This window comes from Camelus bactrianus, chromosome 6, assembly GCF_048773025.1.
Source record: "Camelus bactrianus isolate YW-2024 breed Bactrian camel chromosome 6, ASM4877302v1, whole genome shotgun sequence".
Taxonomy (NCBI): Eukaryota; Metazoa; Chordata; class Mammalia; order Artiodactyla; family Camelidae; genus Camelus; species Camelus bactrianus.
Window position 1 is genome coordinate 89326695 of NC_133544.1, and position 17429 is coordinate 89344123.

At 39.6% G+C, this 17429-nt stretch overlaps 1 protein-coding gene across 8 annotated transcripts in view; it reads left to right on the top strand.

Moving 5' to 3' along the window:
• The window catches only part of TLN2 (talin 2), a 395955-nt gene that overhangs the window by 244046 nt on the left and 134480 nt on the right, over positions 1-17429 (top strand). For all 8 annotated transcript variants that reach the window (XM_074366238.1, XM_074366233.1, XM_074366231.1 and 5 more), the window contains 3 exons: positions 3142-3205; positions 4232-4336; positions 14969-15124. In XM_074366238.1, coding sequence (XP_074222339.1) covers positions 3142-3205; positions 4232-4336; positions 14969-15124 — 325 coding nt within the window. The remainder of the gene's footprint in view (positions 1-3141; positions 3206-4231; positions 4337-14968; positions 15125-17429) is intronic.

A 17429-nucleotide genomic window follows, 5' to 3' on the forward strand; every position in this document is an offset into this window, starting at 1 on the left:
CCTGCTGACTGACTTGGGGGTCTCTTGATAAGGCCAGAGTGTTCTGCTGGCGCTCAAACCTAGATCCCTAAAATTCCAGAAAATGCACTCAAAATTTTTGTCTGCAGAGGTAGTCTGCAGGTTGACGAGACATCATTATTCACGTCTTAATATAGCCAGAGCCTGGGCCTACCCCCGCCCCCTTTTTGGCTGGAGTGTTGTAAAGCAAATCCAAGACGGCATACCGTTTCACCCATAAGTACTTCAGTATGTTCTTCTGACAATTAAAAATTTTTAAATAATTTAAAACCTGCCTAACCGCAGATCCAACCTAACACTAGACAAACTTAGCAACAATTCTCTAACATCGTCTAATACCCAGTCTGTGTTAGCTCCTCCCCTGCCCCTTGTTTATACTAAGTTCGTATCAACAAGACCTACAGTGACTGCTGTTTCTTTTTCATAGAAAAAAATGTTTGAGATAGAGTTTACATACCACACCACTGACCCATTTAAAATGTACGATTCAGTGTTTTTTCTTAAGTGTATTCATAAGTCTATACAGCCATTACCCCAATCTAATTTTAGAACATTTGTGTCCCTCCTAAAATAAAGCCTGTGTCCTGCACAGTCACTGCCCGGTTCCCCCTCAACCTTCCCTCAGCCTTTGCAACATCTGATCCTTTCTGCCGCTATAGATTTGCCTGTTCTGGACATTTCATTTAAATAGAATCATACAACTTGTGGTCCTTTGCGATTGGATTCCTTTCACGTAGCACTGTGTTTCCATGTTGTTGCATCATACTTCATTCCCTTTCACTGCCAAATAATGTTGCATTGTATGACTAAACTACGTCTTATTCATCCATTCATCACTTGATGGACATTTGAGTTGTTTCTATCTTTTGACTATTATGAATAATACTACTGTGTACGTTCACGTACAAGTGTTTACGTGGACAGAGTTTTTCACTTTTCCTGGACACATGCCTGGGAGCAGAACTGCTGTTGAACATTTTCAGGAACTACCAAATTGTCATCCACCACAGCTGCGCCATTTTGCATTCCCACCGGCAGTGTGTGGAGGTTCCAGTCCCCCCGCACCCTCACCAGCACCCCGTGTTGTCTGTCCTTTGTGTTGTAGCAGCCCAGTGGATGTGCAGTGGTATCTGTCGTACTGCAGTTTTTCTTTGTTTCCCTGATGGCTGTTTGGGAACACTTTCAAGCGCTTTTGGCTATTTTTATATCTTCTTTGGAGAAATGTCTATTCAGATCCTATGACCATTTTTTAATTTTTTTTTTTAAATCTTTCGTTGTGAGAGATTTTATATGTTCTGGATACAGGTCCCTTATCAGATACATAATTTGCAAATATTTTCTCCCATTCTGTGGATTACCTCTTCACTTTCTTAATGGTTTCATTTGTAGTTCAAGCTGTTTTATTTTGCTGTAGTCCAACTTATTTTTCCTTTTGCTGCATGTGCTTTTGTATCTTAAAACTCTTTGCCTGACCCAAGGTCATACAAATTTACTCCTACGTTTTCTTCAAAAAGTATTAAAGTTTTAGCTCTTCCATTTAGGTCTGGATCCATTTTGAGTTAATTTGTATGTTTGGTATGAGGTTGGAGGTCCAACTTCATTGTTTTGCATGTGCGTATCCAGTTGTCTCAGCACCATTTGTTAAAAAAGACTCTTTTTCCCACTGACGTTTCTCCCCACCCTTGTTGAAAATCAGTTTTCTGTAAAGGTAAGGGTTAATTTCTGGACTCTCAGTTCTATTCCATTGACCTCCATGTCTAGTCTTATGGCAGTAGGACACCATCTTTGTTACCGTAGCTTTGTGATAAATATGTTTCTTAAAACTTTTTAAATCTGTTTGTGTGTCCTCTTGTTCACCTCCACCATCAAGCCATTTATTTGTGAAGAAGCTGGGTTATTTTTATAGAATTTACCATGTTGGGATTTGGCTCACTGTATCCTGGTAGTGTCCCTTACCATGTTCCTCCAGCTCTCTTTTTGTGAACTAATATTTATATCTAGAAACTTAATGAAATTCCTGTTCAATTATATATTTACTTATTTTTAAATTTATTTCCAAGAGTACTTCCTAGGTCGTACCGTATACTTCCTGTTATATTAGTCAGAAGGTGTATGTTGTGTGGTTATCCCACTTTGATTAATACTAAAATCGATCAGTGGGTTTAGATCAGACTGATCCATCTCTTACAAAGTTCCCCATTAACTTGTCACTTACTGGTTTTAGCAGTCACTCATGCTTGTTTTGATCTATTGACTATTTCATTAAGAATTGTAAAATGATGATTTTGGACTTGTATTATTCCTTCTGCATTTATTAGCTTTGTTTCTTTATCAGTTTCAGTATGAGTTGGTGCCCTAGCAACCTCTTAAGGTGACCAATAATTATGTCAAAGAATCTTTATTGAATCTTATATATATATAGTGAATTTTATATATCTGTGTTTTTACCCATTGCAGTCATCATTTTTTCTGATGCTCAAATTGCCCCTCATGTGAAATTAATTATGTATGATATCTGCAATTTGCTTCAAAATAATCCAGGAGAGGGGATGTGGGTGAGGGGGCACATGAGTCATGAACAGCCATGAGTTACAATTGTTGAAGCTGGGCAGTGGGTTCATTATACTGTTTTCTCTTCTTCTGTATGAGGTTTAAAAGATCACCACATATTTGGCCGTTGGTTATCCCTTGATGTCATTTCCATCCCTGTTCCCTTCTCTCTGCTTTTTCCTTCTTTCCAGGAAGAGTCATTCCTATTAGTACTACATTTATCCTTCTGTTGTTCTAAAAATACATATTGACAGTATAAAATGGATATTTCCCTCCATTTATCACAAAGGATAGCGTACTCTACACTCTTGGGCGCTTTGCTTTGTCGTTCTACAATATATGTCAGATGTTCTTTCTTCTTTAACTATGTCAGATTGACCCTTTTTATCAGCCTGGTTTTTTATATTTGGGTCCTATTTAAGTGCACTGTGGGATGTGGCTCTTATTAATTAGACCATAAAATACTGAGAGTTTGTGACTTCATTGTGAGTTTTTTACAAAAAGCCTCTTTTCTTTCCATCTCATCATAGTGTATGAGAAATGCCTTACCTTTTTTGATTCTCTCTCCCTCAGTCTGAAGGAATTCCTGCCCAAAGAATACATCAAGCAGAGAGGAGCTGAAAAGAGAATATTTCAGGTATTGGAAACGTATAAAACTTGGTCATTCTCACTTCCTTTCTTCATTTATTAGGACAAGAGGGGCCTCTGCTCGTGACAGTTTCGTACCCTGTGTATATACTCTGCTTATATAATAAATGATTAGTGACTCAAGAGTAAAGAAGCTGACAGTTCTGCTTGGAGCAGATTTGTTTTCTTAATCCATACCTTCTTGCTAAAGGTTACTTAGCCCTTCTGAGAAAAATGTGCGTATATTTAATTTCAAAGACATAATCTTGGAAGCATTGAAACAAGGTGATTTGCCATTAAAATGCACTGAGGAAGAAGCTACAAGAAGCTTTTTTATCCTGAGATTTGTTTTTTGAACCTCAGAATTTGAGAACTGGTGTCTCTTTAAAATCCAAGTTTATTCTAAAATCCAGAGAGTTATCTATTCTAGGCAACCAGTAAGAGAAATCCTGTTATCAACTTTGCCATGAAATAATCACTCTAGTGAATTCAAAATATCAAAGTCTTCTTTAGTATTGAAATGTAAATATAAGTTGAAATATATAAATTTCTTGAGTATAAAATAGATCTTTTTATCCATTATGGTTTTCAAACACTGAGATGTTCTGACATTTATTTATCCTGCTCTTTGGAGAACTTAATCCTTTGCGTGGATGTTAGAATGATGCCTCTCAGGACAAGAACATTTTTCTAGTTCTCATTTAAAGTGTTCGTCCTGAACCTTTTGGGACATGGAGCCCTTTGAATATTAGATTATAATTATGGACCTTGTTCTTGCCACGCTGCACATACATGAATTGTTGCATATAATTATGAAATCTGTAGGGAATTTGGACTCAAATTCTAGTTAAGAAGCCCTGCATTAGAGCTTTCTGTGTGCTCTGACTCTTGGTCAGCAGCAACACGTATCGTGGGAAGGTCTCTGAAAAAATCTCCAACCTTAATGTAGAGGCTCCATGTATAGTAAGTACTTCTCAACATGTCCACCTGCTGGCCGAGCTGCAGTAACTGGTCCCTGCCACTGTCACTTTTGTAGGAGCACAAGAACTGTGGAGAGATGAGCGAAATAGAAGCCAAGGTCAAGTACGTCAAACTCGCCCGGTCCCTGCGGACATACGGTGTGTCCTTCTTCTTGGTGAAGGTAAGTTGGGCGTGGTGGAGAGGGTGTTTGCCTCTGCCACCTCTTCTGTTGAATTGTTTGCTGCTAAGCTTGGTGTGTCGTCCCTAGCCCCCTAGCATTTGCAGATGTAGCATCTGGCCAGTGGTGACCTGAGTTGAGCTGTGGGACAGGCGTGAGGCTGGTGAGTGAGCCTGGTTCCCTGCAGGCCTCGGGATAGCGGTGTCCTGGCACTGCTCTCTGTCACTGTGGTGAAGTCACGGAGGAGTGCCTCTCCTTTTACTTGCTGGCACTTTCCCCTAAGAATGTTTCACTGAAGATCACCAGGAGTGCCCCAGCCTAAGCGAAGGTCGTTGGCCACTGTAGACCAGATCAAATTCCTGTGGTCTTTACAGTAGGCATCTCATTTGCATCCTTTCAGATGGGTCTTGGGGTTTTCTGTGGCCTTCACATCTGTTTTCGTGGGAATTGTTTGTCTTCCTGCTGGAAGGACAGAGGTGGGTGTTTGAAATCCAACCTGTGAGCAAGCAGAAGGCGTGTTCTGGAGTCAACTAAGAAACCCTCCCAGCGGCTTCCTTCCCCGTTTCAACATCCTGACCTCACATCCTCTAGTTTAGTCCTCCATCTGACGCGTTTCACGATTTCCACTTGCTGTGCCGTGACTCCGGGTCTCCCGTCTCTTGCCCTTGGCCCTGGAGAAAGCTCCACCGTGTGATGAGGTGTCTTGGGCTGCTTGAGACACAAGGGAGTGTAACCAGCTGTGTTGCAGCTGCTTCTAGGGACCAAAGCTGGAAAGCCAGGGGCAGAGTGGTTTAAGGAGGTTTCTTTCCACACAGCCAAAAAAGAACTGGAACGCAAGGAAGTTATGCTGTGCGCTAGAATGTTTGGCGATAGAGGTGATTTTCTTAAGTCCACTCCTCATTGGAGGAAGCAACTTCATTTGGGGCAAGGATGAAGAGAGATGTTACACGGAAAAGAGGCGTATGCTTCGTGCTGATTCGTTTCTTCAAACTGCTCTGTTTTATACCTGAAAATGCTGGGACCTTTGCAAATAAAGAAAGCAGAAGTGAATCACTTGGTTTAAAAAAAAAAATAGAAATTGAGTTTTTCATACTTAGTGTGAGTTTTAAACTATTAATTTTTGAATGGTGCTGCTGATGATATTCTAGATAAGGACTCCATTTCCCATTACTAATCATTGTTTCCCATTTAGTAAACAATTATGCATATAAGGTGTCTCTTATTCAAATCTGTCAGCACCCCAATGGCAGAACTACTACTATTGTCTTCCTTTTATAAATGAGAAAAGAGGCTCAGAAAGATCAAATGACTCAGCTGAGGTCATAAGCCTGGTAACTGGAGATACTGGGACTTGAATTCAAGTCTCTCTTTTAAAGCCTGTATCCCCAGCCTCTTAGCTAGAGTGACCCCATTTGGGATGTTTTCACCATCTTCCTACCTCCCCCACCCCACCACAAGGACATGGTGAGATCCGATTGTCTTTTGGGGTTTTTTAAAAATACCTTTCTTTCTTTTTTAAACAGAAGTACTGGAGATTGAACCCAGGACCTCACGCATGCTAAGAACACGCTCTACCACTGAGCTATACCCCCACCCACAAGATCTGCTTGTTTTAGAATAAAAAAATACTTTATATTTACTATTCTGATGAGCTCTAACACTTCACAAAGACTAAATATTTTTCAGCATCTCCAATGATACTGGCATCGGTTTCCATGTGTTGGGTTTTTTTTTTTATGAGTTTTTCTTTGGCCCTTCATGTATGAAATTTATCTCTTGAATTCATATTGTTTTCCATTAATACCAACAGACTTCACACAGAGTTTCAGTGATGTGCATATAGTCAGTAAATTTAGGAAAATACGTAACACACAGCAAGCTACATGTTATTAAGAAGAGAAATGGAATAGCAACTACCAGAAAAATGGAATTTGTTCTCTGAAGATGATTGAGAGCCTGGGAAGAATCTGTCCACGGCTGGTAGGATAATCAGAGCTAGAGCACGGATCTTCCGGCTGTACGAGGTCTGGCAAGTTTGGTCAAATGAAAACTCTTCTTTTACACAAGTGTTTAAGGCAAAGTAAGAAAGTAATACAAATTTCCTTCCTTCTTACCTTTTTCCCTTCCTTTCTTCCTTTTTATTTATTTTTTAAAAATTACATCTCTTTGAAGGAAGGCCAGGGTCAGAGGGTAGGGAGCCCTGACAACTTTCACATACATATTAGACATTCAAATTTTTCATTCCTTTATTTTTTGTCACTTGATAAAAGTGCACACAGTGCCCACTTACATTTTTTGTTCACTGGTCCTGTGTAGTATACATTTTATTTTTAAACTGATTTTGGTAGAGTTTACTTGACCATAGTTTGCCCTACTTTAAAAGTAGTAAGCTGGGAATTTAGGAATATTGCAATGTTAAGAATTGATGAGCCTGGTAAATCAGATCAACAGGTCAAATAGGACATCATATACATTCAACTGTCTGGAAAGAGAATGTAGAAAACCATACCACTTACAATAGCATCACAAATAATAAAATACCTAGGAATAAATTTAGCCAAGGAAGTGAAAGATATATATGCTAAAAACATTAAGAAAGTGATGAAAGAAATTGAAGAAGACACAAACAAATGGACAGATATCCTCTGTTCATGGATTAGAAGTTATTGTTAAAATGTCCATACTATTCAAAACCATCTATAGATTCAATGAAACTTACACCACTCACAAAAATTAACTCAAAATGGATTAAGGACTTAAGCGTAAGACCCAAAACCATAAAACTGTTAGAACAAAACATTGGTGATAAATTCCTTGACATGGTTCTAGGCAATGAGTTTTTGGATATGACATCAAAAGCACAAGCAGCAACAACAACAAAAAATAAACAAGTCAGGCTACATCAAACTGAAAAGCTTGTGCACATCAAAAACAGTCACAAAGGAAAAAGACAACCTAGAGAATGGGAGAAAATGATTGTAAACCATATATTTGGTAAGGGGTTAATATCCAAAATATATAAGCAACTTTTATAACTCCATAGCAATAATAATAGTAATAATAATAATGATAGTAATAATAATAATGATAATAATAATAATAAAAATAATCATCCAATTAAAAAATGATCAAAGGACATTAGTAGACATTTTCCCAAAGAGAATATTCAGATGGTCAACAAGTACAGGAAAAGGTGTTCAACATCACCAAACATCAGGGAAATGCAAATCAAAACCACAGTGAGATATCACCTCATACCTTTTTAATAAAAAAGACAAAAGAGATAACAGATGTTACCAAGGATGCGGAGAAAACTTTGTGCACTGTTAGTAGAAATGTGAATTCTTGCAGCCACTATGGAAAACAGTGTGGAGGACTCTCAAGAATTGAAAAATAGAACTACCATATGATCTGGCAATCTCACCTCTGGGTATAAATCCAAAGGAAATGAAATCACGATCTTGAAGAAATATCTGTACTTCCATGTTCTTTTCACCATGATTATAATAGCCAAGACATGGAAACAGTCTAACTGTCCATCAGCAGATGAATAAAGAAAATGTGGTAGGTAAATACAGTGGAAAATTATTCAACTGTTAGAGAGGAATTCCTGCCATTTCTGCTCTGACTTATATGTGGAATTTTCAAAAGCCTATCTCACAGAAATGGAGTCGATGAGTGGTTGCTGGGGTGGGGGGTCATGAGATGGTGGTCAAAGCACACAGACTTGGAGTTTTAAGAATACCTTCTGAGGATAAAGTACAGCATGGTGACTATAGTTAACAATACTGTAGTATATACTTGAGATTTGCTAAGGGAGTAAATCTTAAATATTCTCATCGTAACAATCAAAACAAGGTAATTATGTGAGGTGAAAGTTGTGTTAACCTTATTTAGGTAATTACTTCTCAATGCAAACATGTATCAAGTCATCACATTGTGCATCCTAACTTACACAGTGTTCTGTGTCAATTGCGTCCAAATAAAGCTGGAAAAGATGGCATGATGTAAAATGATTTTATCTAAAGCCACTAAGGTGTTTGATTAAATTCACCTACTCGTTATAAAAATGTCTTTAAAATGCTGGAATGGAAGTGTTCTTCTTCAGCATGATAGAATGTTTTAAACCTATCATCGGTATCCTACTTAACAGAGAAATGCTAGGGAGAAATCTATAAAAATTGGACTCAGAACAAGTGCGCCTTGAACATTGTTTTGGAAGTTCTAGGAAGTACAGTAAGGCGTAAACATTTTTTAAAAACATAAATTTAGGAAATGAAAAAACTAATCACTTCTTGTGATTGCATATCTTTTAACGAGATATATGGAATCATATTTTTAACTATTTACTTTGAAATAATCATATATTCACAGGAAGTTATGAAAACAATACAGAGAATCAAAAAGTCAGAGCAATAAGTGTGAGTAAGGATGTAGAGGAACTGGAGCCTTCATACACTGCTGGCGGGGATAGTGCAGCCTTAGATAATAGTCTGGTGGTTCCTCACATGTTAAACAGAGTTACCACATGACGCAGCATTTCCACTCCTGGGTATGTGTGCCCAGGAGAATTCGAAGCATATGTTCACAGAGAAACTTGTATGTGAAAGTGTATAGCTGCATTTAGCCAAAACGGGGAAACAACCCAAATGTTCATCAGCTGATGAATGGGTGAACAAAGTGTGGTGTGTCCATAAGGCACAATATTATTTGGTCATAAAAAGAAATGAAATGTACTGCTCCATGCTACAGCGAGGATGAATTTTGGGAGTGTTATGTGAAGTGAAAGAAGCTTGTCACAAGATTCCACTGATACAGAATGTCCAGAAAAGGCAACTCTGGGGAGATAGAAAGTAGATTGGTGGTTGCTTAAGAATGGGTAGGATCGTGGGGAGGGATAGGCAAGTGAGAGCAAAGGGATAGGATTTCTTTTAGAGAAGATGAAAATGTTTTAAAATTGACTGTGGTGATAGTTGCAAATATCTATAAATATACCAAAATCCATTGAATTATATCCTTTAAACAGGTGAATTGTATGGTATGTAAATTATACACCTTAATAATGTTAAAAATAATAATACAGAGAATTTTCCTTTCATCAACTTTCCCTCAATGGAACTATATATAGTACAATATCACACTGAGGAGATCGACATTGGTACAGTTCATAGACATTACTCTATATGCACTCGTTTGTGTGTGTGTGTTTAGTTCTATGCAATTCTTTCACACAGTAGATTTGTGTTACCACCGCTATAGTCAAGATATAGGACTCTAATCCATCAAGAAAACCTTGTACTACCCTTTTATGGCTACACATACTTCCCACACCTTCCTGTTCTTCCCATACTTCCTCCTTTCCCCTGATCTTGACCCCTTATTGTCCATCTCAATAATTTTGTTATTTCAAGAATGCTACATAAATAGAATCATAAAAAACACAACTGTTTGAGATTTTTTTTTTCATTTAGTACAATTCCCTTGAGAGCCATCCAAGTCACACTGTGAATCTGTAATCTATCACTTTTTATTGCTGAATAGTATTCCAAGATATTAAAGTACTCATTGGTTTAGCCATTCACCACTGAAAGACATTTGGGTTGTTTCTAGTCTGTGGCTATTGTGAATAAAGCTGCTGTAAATATTTGTGTATAGGTTTTTGTGTGATTGTAGGTGTTCATCTCATTGGGATAAATGCCCAAGAGTACACTTGCTGGACCATATGGTAAGAACACATTTAGCACTATAACAAACTGGCAGACTATTTTCCACAGTGACTGTATCATTTTACATTCTTGCCAGCAAAGTATGAGTGACCCAGTTTCGTATCATCCTCTCCAGCATTGGGTGTTATCATTGTTTTTTATTTTAGCCTTTGTGATAGGTGTTTTATAATATCTTATTGTGATTTTTAATTTGCATTTCTCTAATGGCTAATGATTTTGAACATCTTTTCATGTGCTTACTTGCCATCTGTGTATCCTCTTCAGTGAAAGGTCTGTTCATGTTTTTTTGCCAGTTTTCTAGTTAGAGTCTTTTTTCTTACTGTTGAATTTTAAGAGTTCTTCATGTATTCTAGGTCCAAGTCCTTTGTTAGATGTGGTTTGCAGATATTTTCTCCTGGTCTGTAGCTTGTCTTTTCATCCTCTTAACAAGGTCTTTCACGGAATAAATGTTCTTAATTTTGATGAGGGGTGTTAGTTATCATTTTTCCCTTTCATGGCTCTTGTTTGAAGTGTTAACATCTAAGAACACTGTCTAAGTCTAGGCTCCAGAAATTTTCTCCTGTGTTTAGTTCTAAATGTTTTATAGTTTTACATTTTACATTTGGGTCCATAGTCCATTTTGAGTTAGTTTTGTATAAGGTATGAGGTTTAGGTCAGTGTTCCATTTTTTGGCCTCTGGACGTTCAGTTTCCCAGCACTGTTTGTTGAAAGGGCTATGCTTCCTCCATTGGATTGTTTTCGTATCCTTGTCAGTTCATTTGAATACATTTCTGCTGATAGTTTCTGTGCTCTCTGTCCTGTTCTATTGATCTGTGCGTCCATCTTTCCACTGATATCACACTGTCCTGATCTCTTAAGCTATATAGTGAGGCTTAACATCAAGTTGAATGATTCTCTTTACTTTTTTCTTCTTTTTCAAAATTGTATTAGCTATTTTAGGTCCTTTTCCTTTCCAGGAGCACTTTAGAACAAGCTTGTCTGTACCTATAAAAAACTTAGCTGGGATTTTGATAGAAATTGCACTGAATGTATAGATCAATTTGGGGAGAGTTGATAACTTTACTATGTTGAGTTTTTCAACCTGTGAACATGGTATTAGGTCCTCTGATTTCTTTCATCAACATTTTGTAATTTTCAGATCCCTGTACATGTTATAGCAATATACATAATTTTAATTTTTAGGTATATTTTTAAATTCAGTGAATAGATGAAGCAAATTTACAAGACATACACCAACAGCATGAAATAGCCTGTGTGTGCGTAAATAAACACAACCATTTAGAATATATGATGAAAAGAAATCACAGAATTGCACACATCCAAAAAAATTGTTTGGGTAAGAGACAGTATGTGTTTTAAAGGCATAAATAACAGATTTCTCTAGACCCCCCCAACCTGTACAGACCATTAAATCGTGAAGGAAGTTCATTGGCATAATTTAAGAAGTGAGTTTAAAGTGAGTGATTGATTTACTACTTGGGTAGGCTATTAGAAATCCTAGATTACATAAATCAATGAAATCATAATTTATAAAATATAAATATTGATATTGAACATAATCATACCACATGGCCTTGAGATCGGTTTTATATATATATGGGGGGGGAGGGAGAGAGGGAGAGAGAGAACTAGTTTGATGTGTTTATAGGTGCTTCTGTCATATTTTCTTCTATATCAATGAATATTTTGGCCTAATATTCAGAGCATTGTACAGCTGACCCTTGAACACTGTGGGCGCTAGGAGGCGCCAACCCTTTGCACAGTTGAAAATCTATGTATAACTTAAGAGTCCGCCCTCTGTATCTGCGATTCCCCTGTATCGATGGTTCCACATTTGTAGATTCAACCAATATGGATCATGTAATAGTGTAGTGCTCACTGTTGAAAACCTACATATAGATGGACCTGCACTGTTCAAACCCATGTTGTTCAAGGTCAACTGTACTTTATATCGTTAAAGTAGAAAGTGTGTTGCGTGTTGGAGTCAGGAAGATTGGCCTAGAATTCTGGATGCAATATGGCTTATGTAAGAAGTAGCAGAAACTCATATAAATTTGAGAGACATCTTTAACCTTCCTAAATCTGTTTCTTCATCTGAAAAAAATGGGAATAATTCTTTACAGAGCTCTAATAAAGATGAAGTGAGCCAATGTATGTAATTAAACATAGTACCTGGAATGTAGGGACATTTAATAAATTTTAAATTATCCCAGCTCCTTAACCGTCCTCACAATTTCCTAATTCCTGGGGGGATAGCTGGGGAGCTGACCCTCTTCTGCCCTGAACTGTAAAAACATCACAGAGGGCATTCAGAGCATCTCAGAATTGTGAATTAAGTCAAAACGGATTGCCAGTTGTTTTTACAGAGAGAAGTGGCGAATGAGCAGGGTCTTTACCACCGTTTTGCTCTCAGGCAGCCATCCTGTGGCTGCCACGCCCTTAAAAGAAATGGGCATCCTGATGACACGGCACAGCACCCCAGCCCATGCTGCGGCAGGAGCTGGTGCAGAGCTCTAGTGAGCACAGCTGGGCCACGCTGAAGTCAGGCCTGGAGCCAAAGCACGCCAAACGCTTAGCCCGCTGGCATCCCGCCACCCAAGCCTGAATCTGATGTAGGACGCAGGTGATGTAAGAATCAGCCGGTATATCCACACCTGTGAGAAGGGCCCAAGGCAGAGCCGGCTTGATCGCAGCCAGCTGCCAGGGCTGAGCCCAGAGCAGCGGTTGAGATGTGCTCAGAAGAGGAGGGGCTGGTTTGTTCATGGACCCTGCTTCTCCTTGAATACCCACGTTCTCCTGCCTTTAGAGCTCGACACATCCTCAAAACAAAACCCACCCAATGAGGACTGCCTCAAGAGAGACGTGGCCGTGTCGCTGGCAGAATCGCAGCCACAGTCTGCGGGTACCTGTGCACGAGAGACCCGGGTCTTCCCTGGGTCCTGCCTGGCCTTCTCCTGGGGATAAAAGGATGCTGGTGTCTGTAGTTGAAGGCTGGAAAGGAGAGTTGTGGGGTGGACTGAGATTCGAGATGCAGAGAGGCAGAAGGAGCCTTATTGCCTCTGGACCTTCTCCTAACGTGCAGGTCTGCCACTGAGGGTCTCAGGCAGGTCCTCTGTCAGGGGGGACCCTACATCATTAGCATGGAGTGGAGCCCCTTGCTATTGTAGCTTTTTCCAGCTGCTCTCCACTCTGTGGGTAGGCGCTGAAATAATTTTGTCCCCCGATGGTGGTCTCTGCTGCTGAGTGATAGTATTTTCTCAGTTCCTTATGCACCCTCCTCCCAGTCGTGACCTTCTAATGGAATGCCCGCTGTAAGCTGTTTGCTTGTTCGCTGTGGCTTCCTCTCCCAGGCCAGCGTGATCTCCACAGGGGTCAGGGCAATCCATCACGAGCCCACGTTCCCTCACCCCGGAGCCCCTCAGTGGGGACATGCAGATGGGAAAGGGGGAAGGCAACAGCTGCAAACCATATTTTATTTCTGATCTCCTTTCTGGTCCCAGCCGCTGGGCTGGTGCCAACGCTTTGTGACTAAACGAGCTGCCTGGAACCTCTCCACCTAAATCCGTGCGGCTCTGGAAGCCACGTGAGACTAACTGGCATGGCCCACCCTGCACTGATTTCACTCCTTGTGGAACGGGCCTCTCTGGAAGGGATCTGACTCTTCTCTGCATGGTGGCTTTGTTTTTTTTTTTTAAGGTTCTTACAGTGCTGTATTTCCCTCGTCAGACACCCACACAGATTCCTGATGGCTTATCTCCTCCTCTTGAGGGAAGGCTGGAGGTGTGCCGTGACTTTCCCCATCTGAGGGATTAGGCACTGCCCACGGGGGCTGGGATGGGTATTTTTCCTTTGCTCTGATTGCTTCCATCAGAAGCACTACACTGTGGAAGACAGTTTCTTTGAAGTCAGAGATGCTTTTGAGCTGCTCAAATCTGTGTTCTAATCCTGGCTGTACCACCTACCACTGTTTGCCTCGGGCAAGTTGCTGGTCCCTTCATTTCAAGAAGGGGGGGTGATGATGATGCCAACATTTGGGGGATGCTCTGAAAACGAATGGATAATATTTGTGAAGTGTCTGTCCCACTCCTGGCTTGTTTTAAGTGCCTGTCTCCTTGTACACACACCCACATATACTTGGGTACTTTGTGCTAATTCATACACGTATTCCTCTGGTAATAGTGGTTATGGGCATTGCTAGGTTTCAGCGTATAATCTTTGAAAAGTTTGGGTTTTTTTTCCTAACAACAATAGAAGTGTGTATTAAGTTAAATTTTGGAATAAGGCAAAGCACAAAAAAAAACACAAATCGTATGAGGTGATCGTTGCCACCATTTTCTCATGTAATGAATTTTCTAAAAATTTTATTTAAAATCTCATTTCACAGAGGATCATGCTTTGCAGACTTTTTTTGTGACTAATTATCATGAATCCAGTTGTTTTCATACAATATGATTTTTAACAGTTGTAGAGTAGTCTGTTATTTGGCTGTACTCTTGTTGAAATTTTTGGTTATTTCTAGTTTTTCACTGTGATAAACTATAGTCAAGCTGCTTTCTTGCAGCATAATCTTTATGCACACTTATAACTTCTTTTTGAATAAGTTTCTAAAAGCAAGCTGGATTGAAAATAGGTGCATTTTTAAAGCTTTGAATGGTTACTAACAAATTCTCTTCCATGAAGGCTTTGCCATTTTAAATTCCCATCAAGCGTGGACCCCCTTCATACTTTCTTTAATTCTGAGTATTAATTTTTTTAAAGTATTATATATACATGAAAACTTATCTACTTGCTGCTTCTTATTGCTTATTATCTAATTATTATTTTAAACACATCACAGCATCACTGATTACTTGGCAGTATCAGATGTGTTCAGAGGAAGAGCACTGAGTCTTGGTATCTCTTGTTTCAGGAAAAGATGAAAGGCAAGAACAAGCTGGTGCCTCGCCTGCTGGGGATCACCAAGGACTCGGTGATGCGCGTGGATGAGAAGACCAAGGAAGTGCTGCAGGAGTGGCCCCTCACCACGGTCAAGCGCTGGGCAGCCTCGCCCAAGAGCTTCACACTGGTAGGGACTGGCAGAAGGCAAGGAGTGGGTCGACATGGCCTTGGGTGGTATCAGGGGGCAGGAGAAACAATACAAGTCCATTGGGTTTCCCTGGCCTTGGGGAGTAGCGTAGAGAGGGACAGGTGGTGGGAGTTTGTGGGGCAGGGCTGGGAGTGGGCACTGGTCCAGAAGTGAGAGAGATGCCGGAGAGCTGGATCTCCTTGGCCACCTCTTTCTCTCTGGTGCTCTGAGTGTGTCTCAGTTCCTTGACTAGAAAGAGCCAATCACAGGATAATCCCCAGTCTTCTGTGGTCCTAAGGCCATCCATAGTATACCCTAAAATTTAAGCAGCTTCCTCACGCTCTGAGGCCCATGCAAAGGCTCCCTCCTCATCTCTCGTTATTTTAGAAGTTCCTAAGAATTGTGGTATCTCTCCGAGATGTGTTTTCCCAGCCTGCCTACAAAGAGAGCATGCCGTATGGTGGAAATATCATAGACTGTGGTGTAGTGTTTGAAACCAGCTGGTCATTTCCCAGCTCCATGCCCTTGCTCAAGTTACTTCTCCTCCCTGAGTCTTAATGCTAGTGCGAAATACATGGAAAGTAGGGAGAATGTGGGTTTCTTCCAGGCCTTCGGACCTCTGAGTGCCTCCTCCCAACCTCAGTATCTGCTCTTAGCAGAAGATACTATGTGGCCTTAACTATAGCCAGCCACATCGACATGTGAGAATTAAGACAGTTGCTTTGTAGGACACGTTGAGTGATAAGACAAATCTAGGAGTGTTAAAATTTGTGTGTTTCTTCAGAACCCCAGGAGTGTACTCCTCTCCAGCTCTAGTGAGCACTTGAATTATCTGCATCTAGGCAAGATCTCGTAATAAGGCATCAGGAAAAAAGGTACAGGGAAGGGGCCTTGGTGGGAGTGTCAGTTATCTGATTTCATCACTGATTGGCAGACTCATGCCAGGTGGGAGGAGTCTTCAGAAAACAGACCTTCTTTCCTCCCGTAGTCAGTTACACCTGTACCTTCAGGGCCTTAAAAAGTAGGTGTTCAGACTTAGAGAGCTATGTTCGCATCTTCCATTGTAGGTAGTTGTGGATAACGTCTAAAATAGAAAAATCAAAAAGTCAATAGAAACATGTTATTTAGAAATACTGAAAGAGTAACTGCTGAGTTGAAAGTACCTCTGGGTGGAGGCTGGAAAGTGAAGGTGGGAATGGGTGGGGCAGGAGACAGCTGTGTTTGGTTATATCCCTTTTAATGCTGTTGGTCTCTAACTTAGGTCCAAGCACTGCTTTGTTAAAAACAAAAAACTTTTAAAATGGTTATGAATTGCAGTAACTACCTCCAGCAGAAGAGAGGACAAATACCAATGTTGGATTACAGCTTTTCACGTGTAAACTTTCTTTACTTCCCACTTTAGCTTGAATTTAATGTGATTTCCAAGTGTTGGGGGATTTTCCTGTTGTCTTTCTGTTATTGATTTTTAGTTTGATTCTCTTATGGTCAATGGGATATACTCTGATTCTGTTATGTTCATGGAGCATACCGTGTATGGTTTCAATTTTTAGAATTTTAAGATTTGTTTTCTGTCACAGGATATGATCATTCTTGGAGAATGTTCCTTGAGTGCTTGGAAAAAATGTATATTCTGCTCTTGGGTGAAGTGTTCCATAAATGCCCTTTAGATCCTGTTAGCTGGTGGTGGTGTTCGAGGCTTCCAGATCCTCATTAATCTTCTGTCTAGTAATTCTAACAATTCCTGATCGTGAAATTCCCAGCGGCAAATGGGGATTTTTCTGGGTCTCCTTTCCTATATGTCAGTTTTTATTTGATCTATGTTGATGGTCAATTGTTTGGTACTGACACATTTAAGATTCCTCTATATTCTTAACGGAGAAATTGTGTTATCCTTATGTTCTTTTGTTCCTAGGAAAGTTTGCACTCTGAAGTTTGTTTTATCTTGTATTAACATAGCCACTTTTAAAATTAATGTTTGCATGTTATATCTTTTTCTATCCTTTCACTTTAAATGTGGCTATACTATTATATTTTAAATGAGTTCCTTGTAGAGAGCTTGGAGTTGGGTTGTACTTTTTATTAAAATCTATTCTCTTTTAACTATGATATTTATGCTATTAATATTTTCAGCTAATTATTGGTATGTTAGGGCTTAATCTACTGTTATATAATTTTTTGTTTATTTTTTCCTCTGTTTTTCTTACCTTCTTGTGGGTTACTTGAACATTTTTTTAGAGTTCCATTTTCATTTATTTGTAATATTTTTGAGCATATTTCTTTGTATAGTGCTCTAAGTGATTATTCT